The following is a 20129-nucleotide window of genomic DNA, read 5'->3' as shown; positions in this document are numbered from 1 at the left end:
AACTGGTAGGTGTATATATATTTAGGAGTAACGAAAGGAGTCGAAGTCCCTCAGAAAAATCACTCTGTACTGGAACATACGTTTTTCTGGAGATGGAACTGGGGGAACAGCAACTTGGTATCTTACTTACCAATATCAAAAAATTGAATTATGTGGATCGACAGATTTTAGATCTTTAATTGATGACAGCTTTTTTGGTTTTTGAGTTTTTGCATTTGCTATGAAGATTTTGGTAAATTTTGCTCAAATAACTTATTATTATTACGTGTTTTAATCTTTGAAGCAAGTAAATTCAGAAATTATATTTAGTAAAATTTTTCATTGCATCTATTATTTGGAGTCGGATGCCCGAATCGGCAGAGAAATTTTTTGAAGATTTTTCTCGAGAATCTGGTGCCCATAAGGCTTCCATTCTTTATCCAAATAGGTATGAATTTCTCGTGAAATCACCCTTAATATGCTCTTTCTTTGACCGCTCAGAGTATAGGCTGTGTGTTTTTTCTACTATTTTTTTTATCTCTCGGCAGACCATAATCCACAACCGAGCTCTGCGGCACACTTACATTGAGATCTTGCAAAAGTTAACTTTCATATAAGTATGCAAAATGGTACTAAGGCTACTTAACCGTACATGCACCTAGTAAAAATTCCTATAGCAAATTTTTAACGTTTTGGTGCACGCCTGAATAAGTGTTCTGAGTGTGAAAGTGGCTTTAAATTATAAAAATGAAGTCTGTTGTAACGACGGTTCACAATCTGAGGGAAGATTGTGATTATAACAAGCTTCTCGTTATAGACGATTTTTATTTTTTTTGGACTAGAAATATATAAGATGGGGAGGGGAAACCAGATAAATTTATCTTTCTTTTCTACTCTTATTTTGAACCTCTTTTGCTACTGCACCTTGATGAACCTGCATCTCGTCCATATTCCTCTGCGGAACTCATAATGAACTGGAACATTTCGGAATGTTTCCCACTTGTCACGAACTTAACGTGAAGTTTGTTTCAGCGTTATGCTTGTTATGTGTAGTGCTGCCATCTACCATCAATTTTTCTAACTATGAATGTCGTGTGATGATTGAATAATTGTACCGTTGAAGGCCTGTTGCTCTGCGCTGTGACGCCTTTTTAACAGGGGGATCGGCTCCCATTCGCTTTCATATGTGGTGGGTGCATGCTACAATCAAGTCTCGGTATAACGTCAACACTGGACCCCGAACGAAAATGTCTTCCTTCGTGACGGCGGGTGAATTACAAAGAGTTAAGATCAACATGCTATCCATACAGAGAAAAACATAAATTTCAAAACATACTTTGTTAGCGAAGCGGCATTAAAAAAGTGCTTGTCGTTATAGCGAGCTTTTAGTGAACACAGTCTGTCTAATGAAAACAAGATTTTTCTGTAGCAGAAGAGGAACATTTTGGGGCAGTTTCAGTATCCACACAAAAAGGAAACTATCTCTCCAATCACTCAATTAACGTAATTAAAATTTTAGTGTCTGAATTAAAAAAAAATTGGATTTATGTATAATTCGTGATGTATTTTTTCAAAACATGTGTAATGCTAACCGCACTCATTTACTAAAAAGCATACATTCATTTGCAAATGCATCTTAACTTTTAAGTAAAGGATTTAATGGGTTTTTATTGAATTGGATCGTAGAGGGTTCAATTTTGAGAAAATATAAAATCTTTGCTAAGCTCTCTTCACTGGCTCTGCAACCTTGAGGTGAATTCACGTCAGTGTCTTGGTGGCTGAAAAATTCACTCCATCATTTACTTTATCTTTTCCATATCGAAAAAGTAAAATTCATCCAATAAGTAGCACATACGTGATATTTTAAATTCCCGTTATAAACGATGATTGTCATTTGGCGATAAGACCGCAACTACTACTTAACCGCACATGCACTTCGTTTATATTCCTCTGAAAATTTCTAACGAATCGGTACATGCCGGGCCATGTTGTGCATCCATATACATGGCCCTAACGTATTTATGTTTTCATATTGAGCACGTTTTGTGTCCTTGTTGGTGCTGCCATATATTTCACATATTTTGAGTAAAGATGGCGAATGCTTCAATTTTCATAATATGTAGGTAACATGTTGAAGGTCTGGCTATACTCTGCAGGGACGGGCTCGCTCTTCTCGCCTCGAAATAAGGAAACTGCACGAATTACTCAAGTGTCAAGCATTTTTTCCTCGTATTTTTATATCCGGATAACGCCGGGTATTTCTGCTAGTAATCTATGGAGGATCAGAAACGTAAACGTAAAAACGGAATTTGTTTCCGGTGGGGGGGGGGGGATACGTTGCACATGTCGCCATCAGTGGGCGTTTCACTTTCAATACCTGTAGTAAACACGTACATTTGTATGACGTCACGCAGCAGTGTTATAAACACCCAAAAGCATTCGCGGAGATTTTGATTCTCAATGCGTTTGCTGCTCACGATGATGATAAGTTTACGAGAGAGATTGCGCTTCCTTGGCCAAATTGTTTTTAAAAAAACAGCAATTCCGCAGTAACTGCTCTACGGAAAGATCAGACTTGGAAGAGTATTCGAAAAGGTCTAATGAATGTTAAAAACCTTCGGAGCATTATAAGGAAATTCGAAACCATAGGATCGTTAGCTGTTCGTCCTGGAAGAGGAAGGAAACCAGTATTCTATAGACGCAGTACAGGAGGTTTCGCTTCAGGTGAAAGAGGACAGAGCTTCAAATTCTCGTGGTACTGGTGTCAGGCGTGTTGCACACACATTGGATAGGCCACGTTCAACTGTCCCTAAGGTAATGCGGAATATCCTCCGATATTATCCGCACAAACTTTCAGTTGTGCAGCAGTTGACATAACATGATTATGAAGCTCGATTCCCGTTCTCATTGCAGTAGCTCGGGTTGACACGATTCAGAATGGGCTTGGAATATCCTCTGGGCAGACGAATAGCATTTTCACTTATATGGTGCAGTGGACACACACAAGTGCCGAATTTGGAAACCAGAAAATACGCGCGAAATATTAGAAGTTCCGTTGCATTCACCAAAAGTGACGGTATGGTGTGGATTTACTCCCTACTTCTACGATTAACTACGTTCTACAGATCCAGAGATAAGTTCGATCACCGGGAAGCAACATGCATTGCTGTAGAAGAAATACATTTTTATGGCTCTGCAAACACGTCACGGTGTCTGCCTTGTGTGCATTATTTATGCAAGACGGACCTCCTCCACACATCGCACTGTGTGTTAAAAATGTTCACATTTTACAGTAGAAGGTGTCATCCGCCGGCACTTGCCTAATCTGTGGCCTCTCCTAACCCCGGACCTTAATCCATGCAATTTTTGCGTTTTGGGGTATTTGAAACGTCTGGTAAATCGTGACAATCCAAGAACTGTACGTGACTTTTAAGGCAGAATTTGTTGAACATGTCATCTTGCAATTTCACACGGTATCTGAAAATGATGGCCATCATGTGGAATATGTTTTATTGCAGTAACAATATTGTAAAAGTGATTAACAGTTGTTAAAATTATAAACGCTTGCCTAAATGTGTCATTTTTTAATAAAACACCCTCTGATGGTGGAATGGGTGACTAATTTTCCCCCTGAATCAAATTCCTATCACTACGTAAATCCTTCAGAAATTTTGACAATTTTCTGATGACAGATTTCGCCTGTAGGCTACTCTAAAGTAGGTTCTTTTAAATATGGACGCCCGGTGTATAAAACTGATCTTCTGTGTGCGTGTTCTTTATAGAAATCTACAATTTTACCGTCGCCAAATTTTGCATATATACCAAATGGGCCACGACTTGAACGATTGGCTACTTTATAAGTTTACAAGGCATGGGCGAATGCACGAAATGGACAAGAACTTGTCGGGTTACAATGATTTTTCTCCCTCAAAAATCACTTTCGGAATGTTTGCTTTTGTTACCGTGGCTTCCTAGCATTGTGTTCCCGACATGCATACGTGTTTACAATGCTTTGTCACTTCTTAAATGATGCCAGAATTATAGTTCATTCTTTTATAAGGGTTTGTCAATTTTTCAATCTTGCCAGTAATTGAAGATAACTTTGCCAGCACCGAGAATTCTGTTACTAGTAATCTTGTAACAGCAAAGGCATGAGATCAAACTCACATTCTATCGTCAAAATTAAGAATTGAACTAATTTTTTCAAACTTTTTTTCATGTTTCTCCTAATCGTTTAGTTTAAAGATATCCACCATAAAATTGGTTGTTTCTCCTTCAAATGTTGTTTCTCCTTCGGATCGTTCCGTACAAAGATATCCACCATAAAATGCATTAACAGGGAGTTTCATGCACATTTTCTGGACATTGCACATGACTATTGAGACAACAATAAAATTAACCAAAAAAAATGATATTATATTTAATTAAAAACAGAATATTAAAATATTAAATTTATGTTATAGGCAATGAAGTGAACAAATATATTGCTTACTTCTTCTGATTAAAAAAAAAAACCGATGCTCCCAATCGGGAACATTGACCACTAAAGTGATGAGCATTGTGCAGACAAAAACATGAATTCAAGAAACGCTATTCATCTTAACTCTGAGAAAAAAGGACATAAATTAACAGCATTATTACAATGAAGAAGAGAAAGCCAAACATTTTATCCAAGTAATATTTCCACTCGAGGGCCCCCATCAGAACCATCACGAGGTTGCAAATGAAATGGCTGATCGAAATCATCCATACCTCTAGGACGCCGGAAAAAAATTTCAGACGTTTTTTTTGGAATAATATTTACGGGCGCTATGGGTTCTAAGGATTGTGGAACAGTGTTTTTTGTAATGTATATGTGTAGAACATAGGCGCAAATCAAGATTAAAATTCCAACAACCGCACCGAGGATGTATACCCATGTGGTCATTGTCGTGGTATTCGAAACTGTTGTTGATTTTGTAAAATTACCTGATGTATCGCGAGAAGTCGTAGTAATATTTCCCGTTGTCGTCTTCATGGTCGTTGTTGATTCTGTAAAATTACCAGGTGTATCGCGAGAAGTGGTAGTGATACTTCCCGTTGTCGTTTTCATCGTTGTTGTGGATTCTGTAAAATTACCAGGTGTATCGCGAGAAGTGGTAGTGATACTTCCCGTTGTCGTTCTAATCGTTGTTGTTGATTCTGTAAAATTACCAGATGCATCGCGAGAAGTGGTAGTGATACTTCCCGTTGTCGTTTTTATCGTTGTTGTTGATTCTGTAAAATTACCAGGTGTATCGCGAGAAGTGGTAGTGATACTTCCCGTTGTCGTTTTCATCGTTGTTGTGGATTCTGTAAAATTACCAGGTGTATCGCGAGAAGTGGTAGTGATACTTCCCGTTGTCGTTCTAATCGTTGTTGTTGATTCTGTAAAATTACCAGATGCATTGCGAGAAGTGGTAGTGATACTTCCCGTTGTCGTTTTCATCGTTGTTGTCGCTTCAATACACTCACCAGAAACAGCGCATGTCCCTTTCATTCCGCACTTTGTTCCGTAAGGTAGAAACACGTCCATTCCTTTGAAGGCATCCAGAGTTTTCACCGGGACACAAGACAAATTCCCAGGTATGAAACAGCAAAAACGGCAGGCATCGAGGCCAATGCAATTGCATACTGTCAGGTTTTTCGTTTCACATAATGATCTGTCACAAGAACCATAAGAACATTTTCCTGGTCTTGCGAAACATTTTCTGCCTTCCGGTGCAATTTTTTTAAATTGCGTGCATTCCTTCGAAGTACCGTCGCATTCTTGTATGATGCAGCCATCTGGTCCGAAATCACATTCTTTTCCCGCTACCTGAACGGCGCAATTTTCTGTACAACATATATCGTCCTTGCTACTGCAGACTCTATCCATATGCCTTCGGTAGGTGCATTCGCGATCTCCACCGAGACCTCCTTTTGGTGTGCAGCACTTGTCCATCATGTCGCAGGTTTCTGGCGTTCCGCAGTCGCATTCCTCTCCCGCCTCTCTGACAGCGTTACCGCACGTCGGACTAGTGACTAACTTGTTCCTACACTCATTGGTCATTATTTTATCCTTCATTGTAGCAGTTATAGTTCTCACGCTGCATGTGGAAAACCGTCTCAAATCTTCATCATCTGGACCGCTCGGTCCCATTATATAAGATCCAAAAAGTGGTATACATTTTTTTGGTAATTTAGGTTCACTGTCGTGGTAAGCTCCTAGAAGATGACCAATCTCATGCGTAACTGTTCGCGTTGTTGAGCCTAACGATCTCATGCGTCCAGAACCATAACTTTGTCTACTAACGGCAACATTGCTACGCCGACACATAGCTGCTCTAAAAGCATATCCGTTCACATTTCCTTTATATTTCTTGAACGTTATATAATAAGATCCAGCATAATTGTTTCTATGATTCTTTTTAAACTCCTGTATTACTAATCCTATATTACTCTTCTCAGGATTAATTTGTTTTTTTATTGGGTAGTCGCTATCGTTCCTGTTTGTGTAAATAGTTATCTTCACAGGAATTATTCTCACCGTGAACGATCCAAACCTGGTTCTACGAATTATAAAGTCAGCCGTTTTGGCATGAAAGTAAATAAATGCTTCTGCGTCATTTCCTTTGGTTTCAATCATACTTTCGTCCGAGACAAATTCCATTTTGAAGTTCATGGTAGTGTCTGGTTCTACGATATGTGGTGTTGGTGATCGAACGTCGTGGAATGATGGTTCGTCTTCGTTATCGTAATCATATTCATCATCTACGTTATAGTAATTAAAATATTCAGAAATGTCTTGATTTTCTTCATACACGATGGATTTTGAAACTACTGAAGCATCATTGGGAAAATATACGATGGCGGGCTCTACGAAATATACCTCGTAGCCATTGTTCACCATGACGGATCCCTCAAACTGGCCATGTCTGTTCTTGAATCCATGCACGATCGTCGTGGAATTGATGAATTCATAGTATTCGGCACTGAAATTTGTAATCTCTGACTCGTTTGGACCTTTTCCACCGCGTATTTCCACCACGGTTTCATCAAGTTGTGGATCTAAAGATCTGTGAAGCATAACGTCAATGTCGGTATCGAAAGCGCAGAAAGTCAGTTGCATCAAAGCGTCAGGTTTACGGCCGTTTGTCTCTCTATCTGAAATAGCGATGTCTTCGGCATGCTGAGGCACCCCTTTCCTTGGACGAAACGACACGTCCACTATTTGATATCGCAGTGGAGTGCAATCGAAGAATGACAAAAATAAAACTACGATAAGATGTTGTTTTGCTAACATTTCTTCGTTAGATAAACCACTAAAGCAAAAGAATCGCAGACTTTTACCCGAATGTCGGAGAAGAAGCAAAAAATTGCGAAAATGTTTTTCGACTAACGAACAACATATCAATGTTATTAAAGACTTTGAAACGACTGCATCGAAACTTTGGTACTCCGAAATGAGAAATTACAAATGTAGCAGAAGTATATTCAATAAATAATTTCTACGAAATGAACCAATGAAAAACTTTAATTTACAATATTTTCTCCTACATTTTCACGTTGCGGATAGCTGCGAATAAAATTTGTCGTGAAAAAAATATTCCCATATTAAATCAATCATTTCAGCTTAAACTCAACATTATGATCTCAGTTAAGACTTTAGATTTCTTACGCAACAAATACAATTGAAAATGCTATTTGTGCGTTCGTCGATGCAAATTGCAATAAAAACACATTGATAACAGACTTGAATGAATATCAAAAAAACACACATTGCATATCCATTGTTTTTTTCGGAAGAAATTGACTTTTGTTGCGGCCCCTGAAGTATATTTTTGCAAAATTGTGTTGGAAAATGATTTCATTAAATTGCAAATCAAATGCAAACAAGTTTTTGGTCATTCGATTAGTTTGTTCTTCTAAAAAAAAGCTAATGCATTGAAGTATTAAATGCAAATAAGGAGAAGACTTTTATATGCGATTTTCTGATCATTTGATTATGTTGGACGCACCGCGGTCATTTTCCGTGCACGAGGGATAATTAGACCTGGACCTACTTTCAAAATGCCGAAAATGTTTGTATATTAATTTTCTAATAGCCCATATTCTTAACCATCCGCGTGCTTATCTGCTGTTGTGTGCGAAGTTAGCGCTGCCATCTGTGCTTCAAATTTATTGCGAGGGAAGTTTGATGCTTTGATATTTTTACAGTTGCAACCAGGGGAAATTAGGGGGTTGTGGTAACCTTAGCACTGGATCAGGACGGGCTAAATGTTTGTTTTTTGTCCGTTCAAAATTACGAGGAAGAGTGCCAAAATGGCTTGACCTGGGGTAACAGTGTCAATTTTTGTTTTCGGTCGCGGCCGTGGTTATAGGAACTGTTGTGAGACTTTTCAATAGGGAGATCGAGTAACATGTGACTGAAGCCAGAAAACGGCAGAAAACACACTTCAACCAACTATCAGTGCGTCACCAGTGGGATTCGAACCCGGTCATCGTGATGCGAATCTTTAACGAATGATCGCACAGCGGCTAACATCGGCGTTGAAAGTATTCCACAGTCTTGGAAAAAATTCTATAACTCACTGAAAATAAAGTTTAGGCAGTGCTAGAATTGAAGAAGGAACAAGGGATGGAGGGGCAACTACCAAATTTGGAGGAGTGGCATATTTAGGAGGAGGGAGAGGATCGGAGAAAAAAATTAACCTGAAAGCGCAAAAAAACAAAAATAAAAACCCCGAGTTATAGAGATTTCGAATTTTACAGTCACGGGGAGCGGTGACAAAACCAAGTCTGCCCCACTCCTGATAAAAATCCGATAAATATGACTGATCGCTCAAAATCCTCAAATATGACTAACCATGAAAAGTATGACTGGTCACTAAAAATCCGAGCATTAATGATAATATATGAACGGGAGAAAAAAATAATATTTTGTTGTGGAAAATCGTCTTATCTACCAGATCGTTAGATGTTCTATGTATTCGTTCGTGAGAATTTCTCAAAAACCGATTTGACAGATGAAAGTAAATACTAGATGCCTCAAAAGACTGGTATTTTTTGGAGATGATGGTTACAAGGAAGAAAATTCAACTCCGCCCCCACGGGGACTAGATCCCCGGTCCCTCGTATGTCGGACGAGAGCTTTACCAACTAAATTATCAAGACAGCTAGAATATTTCGCCCTTGAAAGATATAGTCGATGAATTTTCTTTAATGTAATCATCAAAAAATAACTAGTGTTTCGAGGAATCTTGTATTAAAAAGAGATGACCATTCTACATGAATGCAAGTTGCCATCTACTGGCGTAATGTCATGATAAAACCTAGGTTTTACAAAGTCGAGTTGCTAAAAGCCTGAAAGACGCTTGTAAACGTATACATTTCGAACTTTTACCAAGGAACTTCGGTAAATGCTGACATTTACCAACTTTCACGAAAATTAGTAAAAATAAGAATTTTCCTACTTTCCTAAACTTAAAAACGTCCCATTCATTGATCACAATATCAGCATTTACCGAAGCTCTTGGTAAAAGTCCGAAATGCATACGGTTACAAGCGTTTTTCTAGCTTTTACCACCTCTACCTGGTAAAAAAAAAAATTAATAATAATAATATTTACCGGTAAAACTTACCATCTTCGGGCATTTACCGTAACATATACACGCTCCAAGGGAGAAATATCCTATCAGTTACCATAGTTTAGTTCAGTGATTTCCAACGTGGGCGTTAATGCCCCCTGGGAGGCGATGGAATGCTTCAGTGGGGCGGTAGAAGCTACGGGGTATAACATAGGATCCTATGGGTTGGATTGCGTTGGGAGAAAAATATTTCTGAAGAAGGGGGCGATGGGGCAAAAAAGGTTGTGTAACTATGGTTTAGTTGGTAGATCGCTCGTCCGGCATAGGAGAAAGAGGGGTTCGAGTCCTCGTGGGGGCAGACATGAATTTTCTTCCTTGTAATAATCATATCCAGAAATTACCAGTCTTTCAAGAAATCTTGAACTAATGAATGTTTAGATATTTATACATATAAAGGGTGTATAATGTTTCTTACTGGCGAACCGTTAATCCTAGAAGATGAATTCCAATGAGAGAGTGTCTCCAAATAACGTGTAGTACTCAGACACGTCATTCATATTGTGGAGGGGTTTGTATAGCTATTAAAACAAAAATGTTAACTTTTCGTACGGATATCCTGTGCTCAAAAACCTGATCACTAAAGTTGTTGTTCTGTCACCCCTGACGCCAAAAAAGAAAGTTACAAGTTTCTATGTTCAATATTCACAGAGATATTTGAATTCGGAGAACCTGATTAAAGTTAGGAAAAACAGCATCAAGTGAGGAAAAAAACGATTTTTTTTCCCAAAATGCCTCCAATTTTTCGGATTCAAACATCTCAGTAAATATTCCACTTAGGCCGGTATTACACTATAAAAGTTTGATAAAATCCCTTTTATAAAACTTGAAAAATCTAACCAATAAGGTTATTTGTTACATTCTAGAAAATGTAACCGTTGACCTTATTGGTTGCATTTTTCAAGTTTTATAATAGAACTTTTATCGAACTTTTATAGTGTAATACCGGCCTAAGAAACATGTCACTTTTTTTTCGGTTTCGATCAGGACGGTTGGGGCAACAACTTTGTGAGTCTTTAACACAGTGTTACCGTATGAAAAGTTAGCATTTTTATTTTAATAATTATAAACCGCTTCCAACATGAATACCATATCTGTGTGTGAGTACGTTATTTGGATATTTTTTCAAATGGGAAGTATATACATATACATACATATATATATATATATATATATATATATATATATATATATATTCCCATAAGATCAATGGTTCACCAGTAAAATGCCATTCGTACTGAATCGTACTACTGATTTCGTACTACAATCCATGTACCCTGTATATATATTTATATGTATGCAAAATCATACACATTTTTTTTTTTTTAAATTCGAACACGTATTTCGTACGGGTTATGTTTGTCGGTGTTTACAATTCCATCAGTTTTATCAAATTTTAAACTATTTACAAACTTATGGGTCTACTAGAAATTTTTCGTTGGCTTGAGGAAACTTTGGAACAGTTCCCAAATCTTATCATCCTGCTGCCATATGCGAACAATTTCAGCGTTTATTGGAAATTGAAATTTCAAACATCAGAGAGACACTATTACAAGTTCTCATTTTCATGAGAATAATACAGATAATAGGGAATGTCTTCCCTTTATTATTATGTATGCATATATTGCTGGCTATATCAGTGATTTGTTTTCTGATTTAAGCGGAAATTTTAAGGTTTTGCGTATCCATCGGCTCGTGAGAAAACAGATTATTACTGCAATAACTTGATATGTACTCAATTGAATAGAGGTTTGATTGATGTTTGTAAATTACCCAGTCCTAGTGAAGTCTCTAGTTTCAGTATGGAAAATATTTTGATTACATTTAGAAAAGAACAAAAAACAAGAAGAAAAATTGATTAGAGACAGTAAAATTAAAGAAAATTAATAGAAATGATTTTTGCATACTGTAGCAAAATGGCAAATTTATATATTTTTCCTATGGTACTGTGCTATACGTTGATTACACCGAAAGGGAATGCCTGGGGAAAAAGTTAAAGTAGAACTTATGTGTGGATTAAAAATAATTTTTGATAGTAAAACATAAACTAAAAGTACACATACAAAAATATAAATACAGTAGAACTGACTTAATTCAAACTCTTTTTCTTCCACCTAAATTAATGGTAAAATTACTTGTTTAATTCGATTCTTTTTCGAATGCTTCAGGTAATTTGAACAATTGAAGTAAATTTCCAACTAACTAAATTTATAATTAATGAAAATTGATGGTAATAATTATAATTTTGGGAAACCCCATGTGACAAAAAAAAATTAAGGAAAAAAATATTTCTGTTGATGGTCAAGGGAAAAAAAAAAATTCAGATAGAAAATCGGAATGAAATTTGAGAATTTCATGTTTAAAAACTCTAAAAAATCAAATATCATTGTAAAAAAATTAAAAAAAAACACTATGATACTCATTAGACCTTTTAGTTCCTAAAAATATTCATTTCATGAGAACATTTATGTGGAAAATATCTGAAAAAAATATTAAACAAAGCATCGCACAAACGCAACGTTATTCGAAAATTGGGATAAAAAGAAAACCTCGTGAAAATATTGATGATTGCAACGTCTCATATGTATTATACACAGACGTACTGTTCCGAGACAATTCGGTGTTAGCGAAGGATCGATCCCCTTCGAAGGATCCGCACCTGTCCCAGCGACCGACATTTTTATATATATATTTGTGCAATAAATTTCGCTTTGACTAAATTCAATTCGAAGGTTTTTAACAACTGGCTGTTGCGAATATATATTTCGGAAAGAGAGAAAATTCAAACTTTTGAAGTTTGAGAGGACGTGGGTTCGCGCCAGTTGAATTTCTCTCTTTCCGAAATATATCTTCGCAACAGCCAGTTGTTAAAAACCTTAGTATGGTAGCGGAGAGTGACGTCATCCTTGTATAAGTCGCCATCTGGTGGCAACGTCAGCAAGTTGTGAGCTTGACCTGAGTCTGGTCGGCCGTCCATGTACGGTCCCTTTCAGTGTTACGGTCCCTTCCCGGGCGCATCAGATGTTATTGTTTTTAATTTAATAACTATACAACACCTTGCAACATGCATGGCGTAGCAGAAATTCCCGACTTGGTTCCCCTTTTTTCACTTGACATTTCCTTTTGATTTATGAAACTATATTTCATGCAATTTTTGGAAATTTATTTTCCTTTCTATCATAAAAACATGCAACATGCGAACACTTGTCCACCTTTTAACCCATACTTACATAAATCATGAATGAAGACATTAGGAAAAACTATTTAGTATAATGTGAGAAAAGTCAGTATATATCAAAGCAAGTGCATTTTCCTGGTATTTGACGCTGTAACGAACAGCAACGAGATTTTGATTCGACGTGAAGTTCCCGTTAACTTTTTTTCTTCGACACACATCGTCATCAGAACTGACGTCATTCCAACACATATCGGTTGGAAAACAACACATTCCTTTCTGAGAGAGAGAGAGAATTTGGTTTTTTCTCATGCAAAAACTGAATTGTTGAACGAATGTTTGATTTTGTGGATACTGGATCTTGTTTTCGAATATTTCTCATGTTCTTGGGGTATGATGATGCTGATTACTAAGAAGATCAAGGAGATAAAAACCATTCTATTTTTATCTTTTCTACGTCGTTTTGTTTCTTTTATACCTCCAATATAAAGGCTGTTGTTTCTTCCATGATCGATGATGTTGTATTTGTGCTTTTTTTCCCAATAATCATTCTTTTTTTTGTTCCATCCTGAGCTGCTAATCTGTCTTTGATTGTGAGGTTGAGGGTATAACGTTACCCTTCTCTCCAACGATCCCGCGAGAAACGTTGTAACGCTGTAAAAAAAGCATGGTGAAAAATAACGAATGAAAATGGCTTGCGTAAGTATTCTGGGAATCAGCGTTTACGTCAGCGGAAATCAGTGGAGAATCTTGTTAATTATGATTTGTTCATATATATGACTCAAGTCTCACCTAGTTATAACGTCATATACGTGTAACGAGTAGATCTCACTCTCACGGGGATTCGCTAAATAAAGCGATTTCTGACGTGAATCCGTTTTTTAAATCATCTTACGATTCTCAGTGCATTCGCAAAAAAGTTGCATAACTAAATAATGTAAACGCTAATATCTCAGTAAGTATTAATAATCGTGATTCCTTTATTTCTCCGTATTTTTGATGCCTTTGAGAAAGATTTGAGTCCGTTCATAAACGAATTTTAATTCTAAAATTCGATTTTAAATCAGATTAAGTCAGAAAATTTGCCGATTACAGAACAATCGGCAAACACAGCTCAAATGCGATGAGCTGCAATTGTAGAAATTTCTTGCAAAAAAAGCCATAAAATCAAAAGCAAGAGCGACAAAAAATGAATCGTTGTATCCGAGGGCGTTGCGATTTCTTCGACGTTATAAGCAATTATTTGTCAGCGTTCATGAAAATTATTCTGTATGGGAATCAGTCATTTCGTCAAGTATTGACTTTATAGCCAATGCGTCATTACAACAGAGATTGTTATAACCAAGTTTGACTCGAAAAAAGTAAATTACAGTGGATCCCGCTTATAAAGTTTTTCAAAGAACCGCCATGAAGAAACGTTGTAAGCGGAAAAACTCTTTAAAAGGGAAATCTTAATGACTACTTGGAGTTGAGACTCCAAAAATGTGTCGCACCAAGCGGGGAAAACGTTATAGCCGGGATCGACTGTGCACGAAAAAGTATTCAATAAAAAAAGGGTGCGAGCAGGGTACAGACAAATTTTAAGATCCAGGAAGTCGGTAGACAGGGTGTCGTGACTGGCCCCTATCTACGGACTTCCTGGATCTTAAAATTTGCCTGTCTAATAACATAGCCTATATTGGTATTTTTGATAAAAACAAAGAATTCAAATTTAAAGTTAATTTTGTGTCTAATTTAAATTCTAACATCAGTATTAGAATTTTGAAAAATATATTTTTTTGGACAACTTTCAAGAATTAAAAAAAAACCTGTAATAATGCTAAGGATTTTTTAGAAGTATATTCTGAATTTTTAAATATTTCGAGTGGCAACGGTTATCCGTCTTCTTTTATGCGGTTCAAACTTCACCCACGTTTTCCTCATTGTTAATTCAGGCGGCATGTTTTAAAATGTCTAACTCTTGGTATGTTTTCTTCATTCTTCAATTTTATATTCTCACTAGCTATAATACCCGGCGTTGCCCGGGCACAAAAATGGGAAAGAAAACATGCTACGAACTTGTATAACGACAAAAATGAAAGAAAAACATTTTGCAACTTACATAATTACAAAAATAAATAAGGGGACATGTTTCGAACTTGCAGAATTGCCAAAATAGTAGAGGAATGCGGATTTGTATAATTACAAAAATGCGGGAGATAAATCTGGATGATCGATATAGATCATACCCTGTAATCTAAATAATAAGGATATTGGCCAAATGCGCCTAGCTATAATACCCGGCGCTGCCCGGGTTTTCTTTAATGAGGCTTTTTGGATCACGTGATATCTCCCTCTTTCTTTGAGGGTACATGCAAACTGTGTTCACCAATATGGCGACTTCCTGCGCGACTGATGAAATAAATCTAGATTAAAGAAACATAGAAATGAATATTTTTTTTTCCTTTTTTAAGCGGGTGCTAGGTATTTCGACTCCCCCCCCCGAACTTATCCCCCCCAAGTTATCCATCTGCCTATTCCACCTTCCAAAAATGCTTAGTTAAAGCTGTGGAATTTTTGCGATGTGCTTTTTACGGGCCCATAATTAATTTTAAAACAACCTAAACTATATGAATTTATGCAGTTGAATATCAAAAGACAATACGGAGATATTAATTTTCATGGTTGAAAAGATGTAAATATAAAACTTGAAATCAATGTTATTGCATGAATATCCAACTCAAAATTAGGTCCGGCTAATTACTTCATATTTAATTTTCTGGGCTTCGTATGTCTCAATACATATTTCAAAAATCGAGAATTCAATACAATTTTCAAAATTGTTGATGGGGCGGAAAATCCCACCAAATTTCTGCATTTCTACAGTAGAATCGGCAATTTTAACACTGATTACTATGAGGATCACCCTTTTCCTCAACCTCGAAGCGGTGCTGATGATGATTATGACGTCTATTCAAAAAGTCTCCTTACTGATAGTATTGAAAAAAGGCAAACCATTACAAAGGCATAAACTATTATACTTATAGTAACAGGATTAGAAACGTGACAAACCATTGTAAGGGCATATACACGCATGAAACGCATTGCTAGGCAACCACTGTAACCAAAGTAAACGTTCGGAAACTGATTGTTGAGGCCCAAAAACCATTGTTGCCCGATTGTTTTTTGCCCATTTGGGGCACTTGCTCTGCTCTCACAAAATTTTAAAGTAGCCTATCGTTCAAGTCGGTCCCATTTGGTATATATGCAGAATTTGGTGACGATCGATCCAAAATTGTACATGTGTATAGAGAACACACACACACACACACGAGTGAACAGATGGTAATTTTATGCCTATTAGGCTTACCATCATTGGAAAAATTTTAGCAGTTTGGAGCAATGTGGGGTTCCCCCCCTTGAGAATGACCTCCTCATTGATCCATATTTTGTCCAATTTTTCTTCCTTTTTCCCTTTTTTCAATTCCTTCTAATTTTTTCGCCTTATAATATCTAGATTATAATTTCGAGTTATGCGTGTGAAGCACATTTTTTTTTTTGGCGCTATACTCTGACTTTTGAAGTTTTTCCATTGAAATATGGTTTTTATCGGTTGCTCTTTTATATATAGTGGTGGGGGAAAAAGTTCAAAGGCAACAGAAAAATCGCAATACATCTAAAACCTGTGGATATAAAAATCGTCTAGAGTAATAAGCACAAGTAGGACTAAACTATTTTCCCCCACTATGCTAAGAAATTAATATTTATCGTACAGTCGCGATTTGTCATGATCAATATTTGTCGCACGGCAAAAAAAGTGATGTTTTGTATATTCCCATATTACATTTACATACAAGGTGAATCCATAATTCCCCTTTGGGCCCCAGTATGGGTATTGAAATTTTTAGGTGATATGAACATATTTTTTCACTATTTTTTAGAAAATCTTTTGCCCTGCCTAAATATATACCCGATTATCTCCTCCGTATTGAATTAGAGCAACCCCAGGTATCAGTTATAATGGAAAAAGTCTTGATCAAATTTTACTTTCGAATTTTAGACATGAAAAGTAATAGATTCCCGAAAATTTGCAACAACTTTGAACATTTTTGACGAGATTGGATAGAAGTTTTTAAAATTTATCCTCGATCCTGCCGTTTTTAAACATTACATACCCTACGTCCTATAACGGTTGACTTCAGGGTGAACAAAAAGATCTCTTCAGTTTTTAAAAACTTGCTATACCGCAGTGTGCTATTAGATTAACAAAACCATCTTGATATTTGGAAGGTTATCTGATAGTTGGCTCAGAAATACATCTCAATCGCGTATTAATTCAGCTTCGTTTCGGTTTGATATCTATTATAGTCTGAGAGATAAATATTTCATAGTTGAGCCTCGAGAAATATGCAGCTTTTGTAATCTACGTAGAAGTGAATCTGGGGAACATGTATTTTGCGAGTGCCCAACTTACAGAAGTTTTCGGGATAATTACTTTCTCAGGAATGGCATTTCCAATTTCAAACAAGTACTGACGCTGAATAACTCGAAAATCAAACATATTTACTTTTTTTCTTAACTACCGTTTGAGACATTGTCTTCTTTATACCGATCCATCTGAAATATTAAAACCAATTTCGTAGCCCTGAATAACCCTGTCTTATGCAAATGTGGTTTTCTTGGTTTATTATAATTACTATTACTTTTTGCGTAATAATTCGTTGAGGGTTTTTGCTGAAGTGTATGTTGTTGTTTTTCCCCCCGTAATGCTGTCCTATTAAAAAAAATTTTTTGACTTCAAAATTAGCTCTGCCAAATTGAATAAATATTCTGATTCCGCTAATCCACATTTGCCTGATTTTACTGGTGAAACATTCATCTTATAGGCATATACTTTTCAATTATAAAAAATATCAAAATAACCTGTTGACCCAGATACGTTTTTCATGTTAGCAAGGCGTTGTATAGTTAGTTATTAAAGGATAAAACTTAACTGTTTATAAGGACACCGTGTTCTAAAAAACCCAATTAGAAAGGCGTTTCCTCGTCACTTCTGAGGTGGAAAAACAACAGCAACAAAATCATCGTTTTAAGTGCAGTATTCGCTGAGACATTTTAAATTCAAAAATCAAACTAAAGAAAAGTATCAAACAAAAGTAACAAAAGTAAAGTCTGGAAAGAAAAGTATAAATAAGGGAAAGGAGCGTTGTCCGTTAGTTATTTTTAATTCAAATATCTCAGTGAAGAACCTTATCAGAAAAGTGGAATTTTTGTTTTATTGACATTGAGGAGAGACGGAGAAAATGCAATTTAAACTGAGTTTTTGATCTCCGTGTGAAACGGAAACATTAACTTTTCTATCTGAATAATCACACACCTTGCAATAGGGAAGACGTAATTGTGTTCTGTGCGTTATTTGGATACTTTTTCTACCTGAAAGATTATACCTATGTTTCTGGGACCAATGGTTCGCCAGTAAAAATGTGGCGCGTGATAGTAGCTATACACCTTGTATAAGCGATCAATAATGACAGGTTTCGGCAGGCCTATGCGCCTGGCACTTCTCTGCACCTCCTCGACCAAATCTACTATGTCCCATCTGTAGTTATGGTATCCAAAACCTCACCACACAGTAGGTCGTATAACGACTCATAGAGGTGAAAAAAAAATGCAACAGAAAGATCGCTATACATCCAAAACCTGGGGATATATAAAACTTTTAGAGTTATAACTGCAAGTGGGACTAAACTAATATCCCCACTATCTTATTAGTTTACCATTTATCGTACAATCGCGATTTATCGGGATCAATAATAATTGTCGCACGGCAAAAAAAAAGGGATTTGTTTTGCATACTCCATATTACATGCACGGTGAATCCATAATCGCCCCTGCCTCATTTTACTGGTGAACCATTCATGCTATAGGCATATTTTTCTATCATACAAAATATCAAAATAACGTGTAGTACTCAGATACGTCTTTCATGCAGCAAGGGGGTTTGTATAAATATAAAATTTGACTTCTTATTATAAGGACGCCGTGTACAGAAAAACCCAATGAGAAAGGCATTTTCCCGTCTCTTCTTAGGCGGAAAAACAACAGCAACAAAATCATCGTTTTAAGTGCAGCACTCGCTGAGACATTTTGAATTTAAAAAGCAAGCCAAAGTCTGGAAAGAAAAGCTTGAAAGGAGCTTGTCCGTTAGATTTTTTTCAATTCAAATTTCGCACTGACGATTTTAATCAGAAAAGCCGATTTTTTTTGTTTTGTTGGAATTGAGGAGAGACGGAGAAAATGCAATTTTAACTGAGTTTTTGATCTCCGTGTGAAACGGACACATTAATTTTTGTATCTGAATAATTACAACATCTTTTGCAATAGGGAAGACGTAATTGTGTTCTGTGCGGTATTTGGATACTTTTTCTACCTGAAAGATTATACCTATGTTTCTGGGACCAATGGTTCGCCAGTAAAAATGTGGCGCGTGATAGTAGCTATACACCTTGTATAAGTGATCAATAATGATAGGTTTCGTCACCGGGCTAGAGCTCTCTCAATTCCCCCTTCTATGTGGAAGTTAAAGATGTGACTGTGCACCTGCCCAAATCCAGCCCTGTATCGCAAATCAGTAAGGATTTACAATACTCTTATTTTGTGTCCTTTTGACGTATGTAGCCCATGATGCTTAAAAATCTAGTTACAATTTTATATATGTAAACTGGTAGGTGTATATATATTTAGGAGTAACGAAAGGAGTCGAAGTCCCTCAGAAAAATCACTCTGTACTGGAACATACGTTTTTCTGGAGATGGAACTGGGGGAACAGCAACTTGGTATCTTACTTACCAATATCAAAAAATTGAATTATGTGGATCGACAGATTTTAGATCTTTAATTGATGACAGCTTTTTTGGTTTTTGAGTTTTTGCATTTGCTATGAAGATTTTGGTAAATTTTGCTCAAATAACTTATTATTATTACGTGTTTTAATCTTTGAAGCAAGTAAATTCAGAAATTATATTTAGTAAAATTTTTCATTGCATCTATTATTTGGAGTCGGATGCCCGAATCGGCAGAGAAATTTTTTGAAGATTTTTCTCGAGAATCTGGTGCCCATAAGGCTTCCATTCTTTATCCAAATAGGTATGAATTTCTCGTGAAATCACCCTTAATATGCTCTTTCTTTGACCGCTCAGAGTATAGGCTGTGTTTTTTTTCTACTATTTTTTTTATCTCTCGGCAGACCATAATCCACAACCGAGCTCTGCGGCACACTTACATTGAGATCTTGCAAAAGTTAACTTTCATATAAGTATGCAAAATGGTACTAAGGCTACTTAACCGTACAT

At 36.5% G+C, this 20129-nt stretch overlaps 1 protein-coding gene across 1 annotated transcript; it reads right to left on the bottom strand.

The window, feature by feature from the left end:
• Positions 1-4205: 4205 nt before the first annotated feature.
• On the bottom strand, positions 4206-7282 carry LOC149085685 (disintegrin and metalloproteinase domain-containing protein 10-like). Its single transcript, XM_089232499.1, has 2 exons — positions 5473-7282; positions 4206-4354 (listed from the first exon to the last, which is right to left on the bottom strand). The coding sequence occupies exons 1-2, from the start codon at positions 7280-7282 to the stop codon at positions 4206-4208; spliced, it is 1959 nt and encodes a 652-aa protein (XP_089088625.1).
• Positions 7283-20129: the final 12847 nt, after the last annotated feature.

The sequence above is a fragment of the Pholcus phalangioides genome, unplaced genomic scaffold (genome assembly GCF_987345545.1).
Source record: "Pholcus phalangioides strain wild (caught in Gottingen) unplaced genomic scaffold, Ppha-v1.0 ptg000006l_1, whole genome shotgun sequence".
NCBI lineage: Eukaryota > Metazoa > Arthropoda > Arachnida > Araneae > Pholcidae > Pholcus > Pholcus phalangioides.
This window is presented reverse-complemented; position numbering and strand designations above follow the sequence as displayed.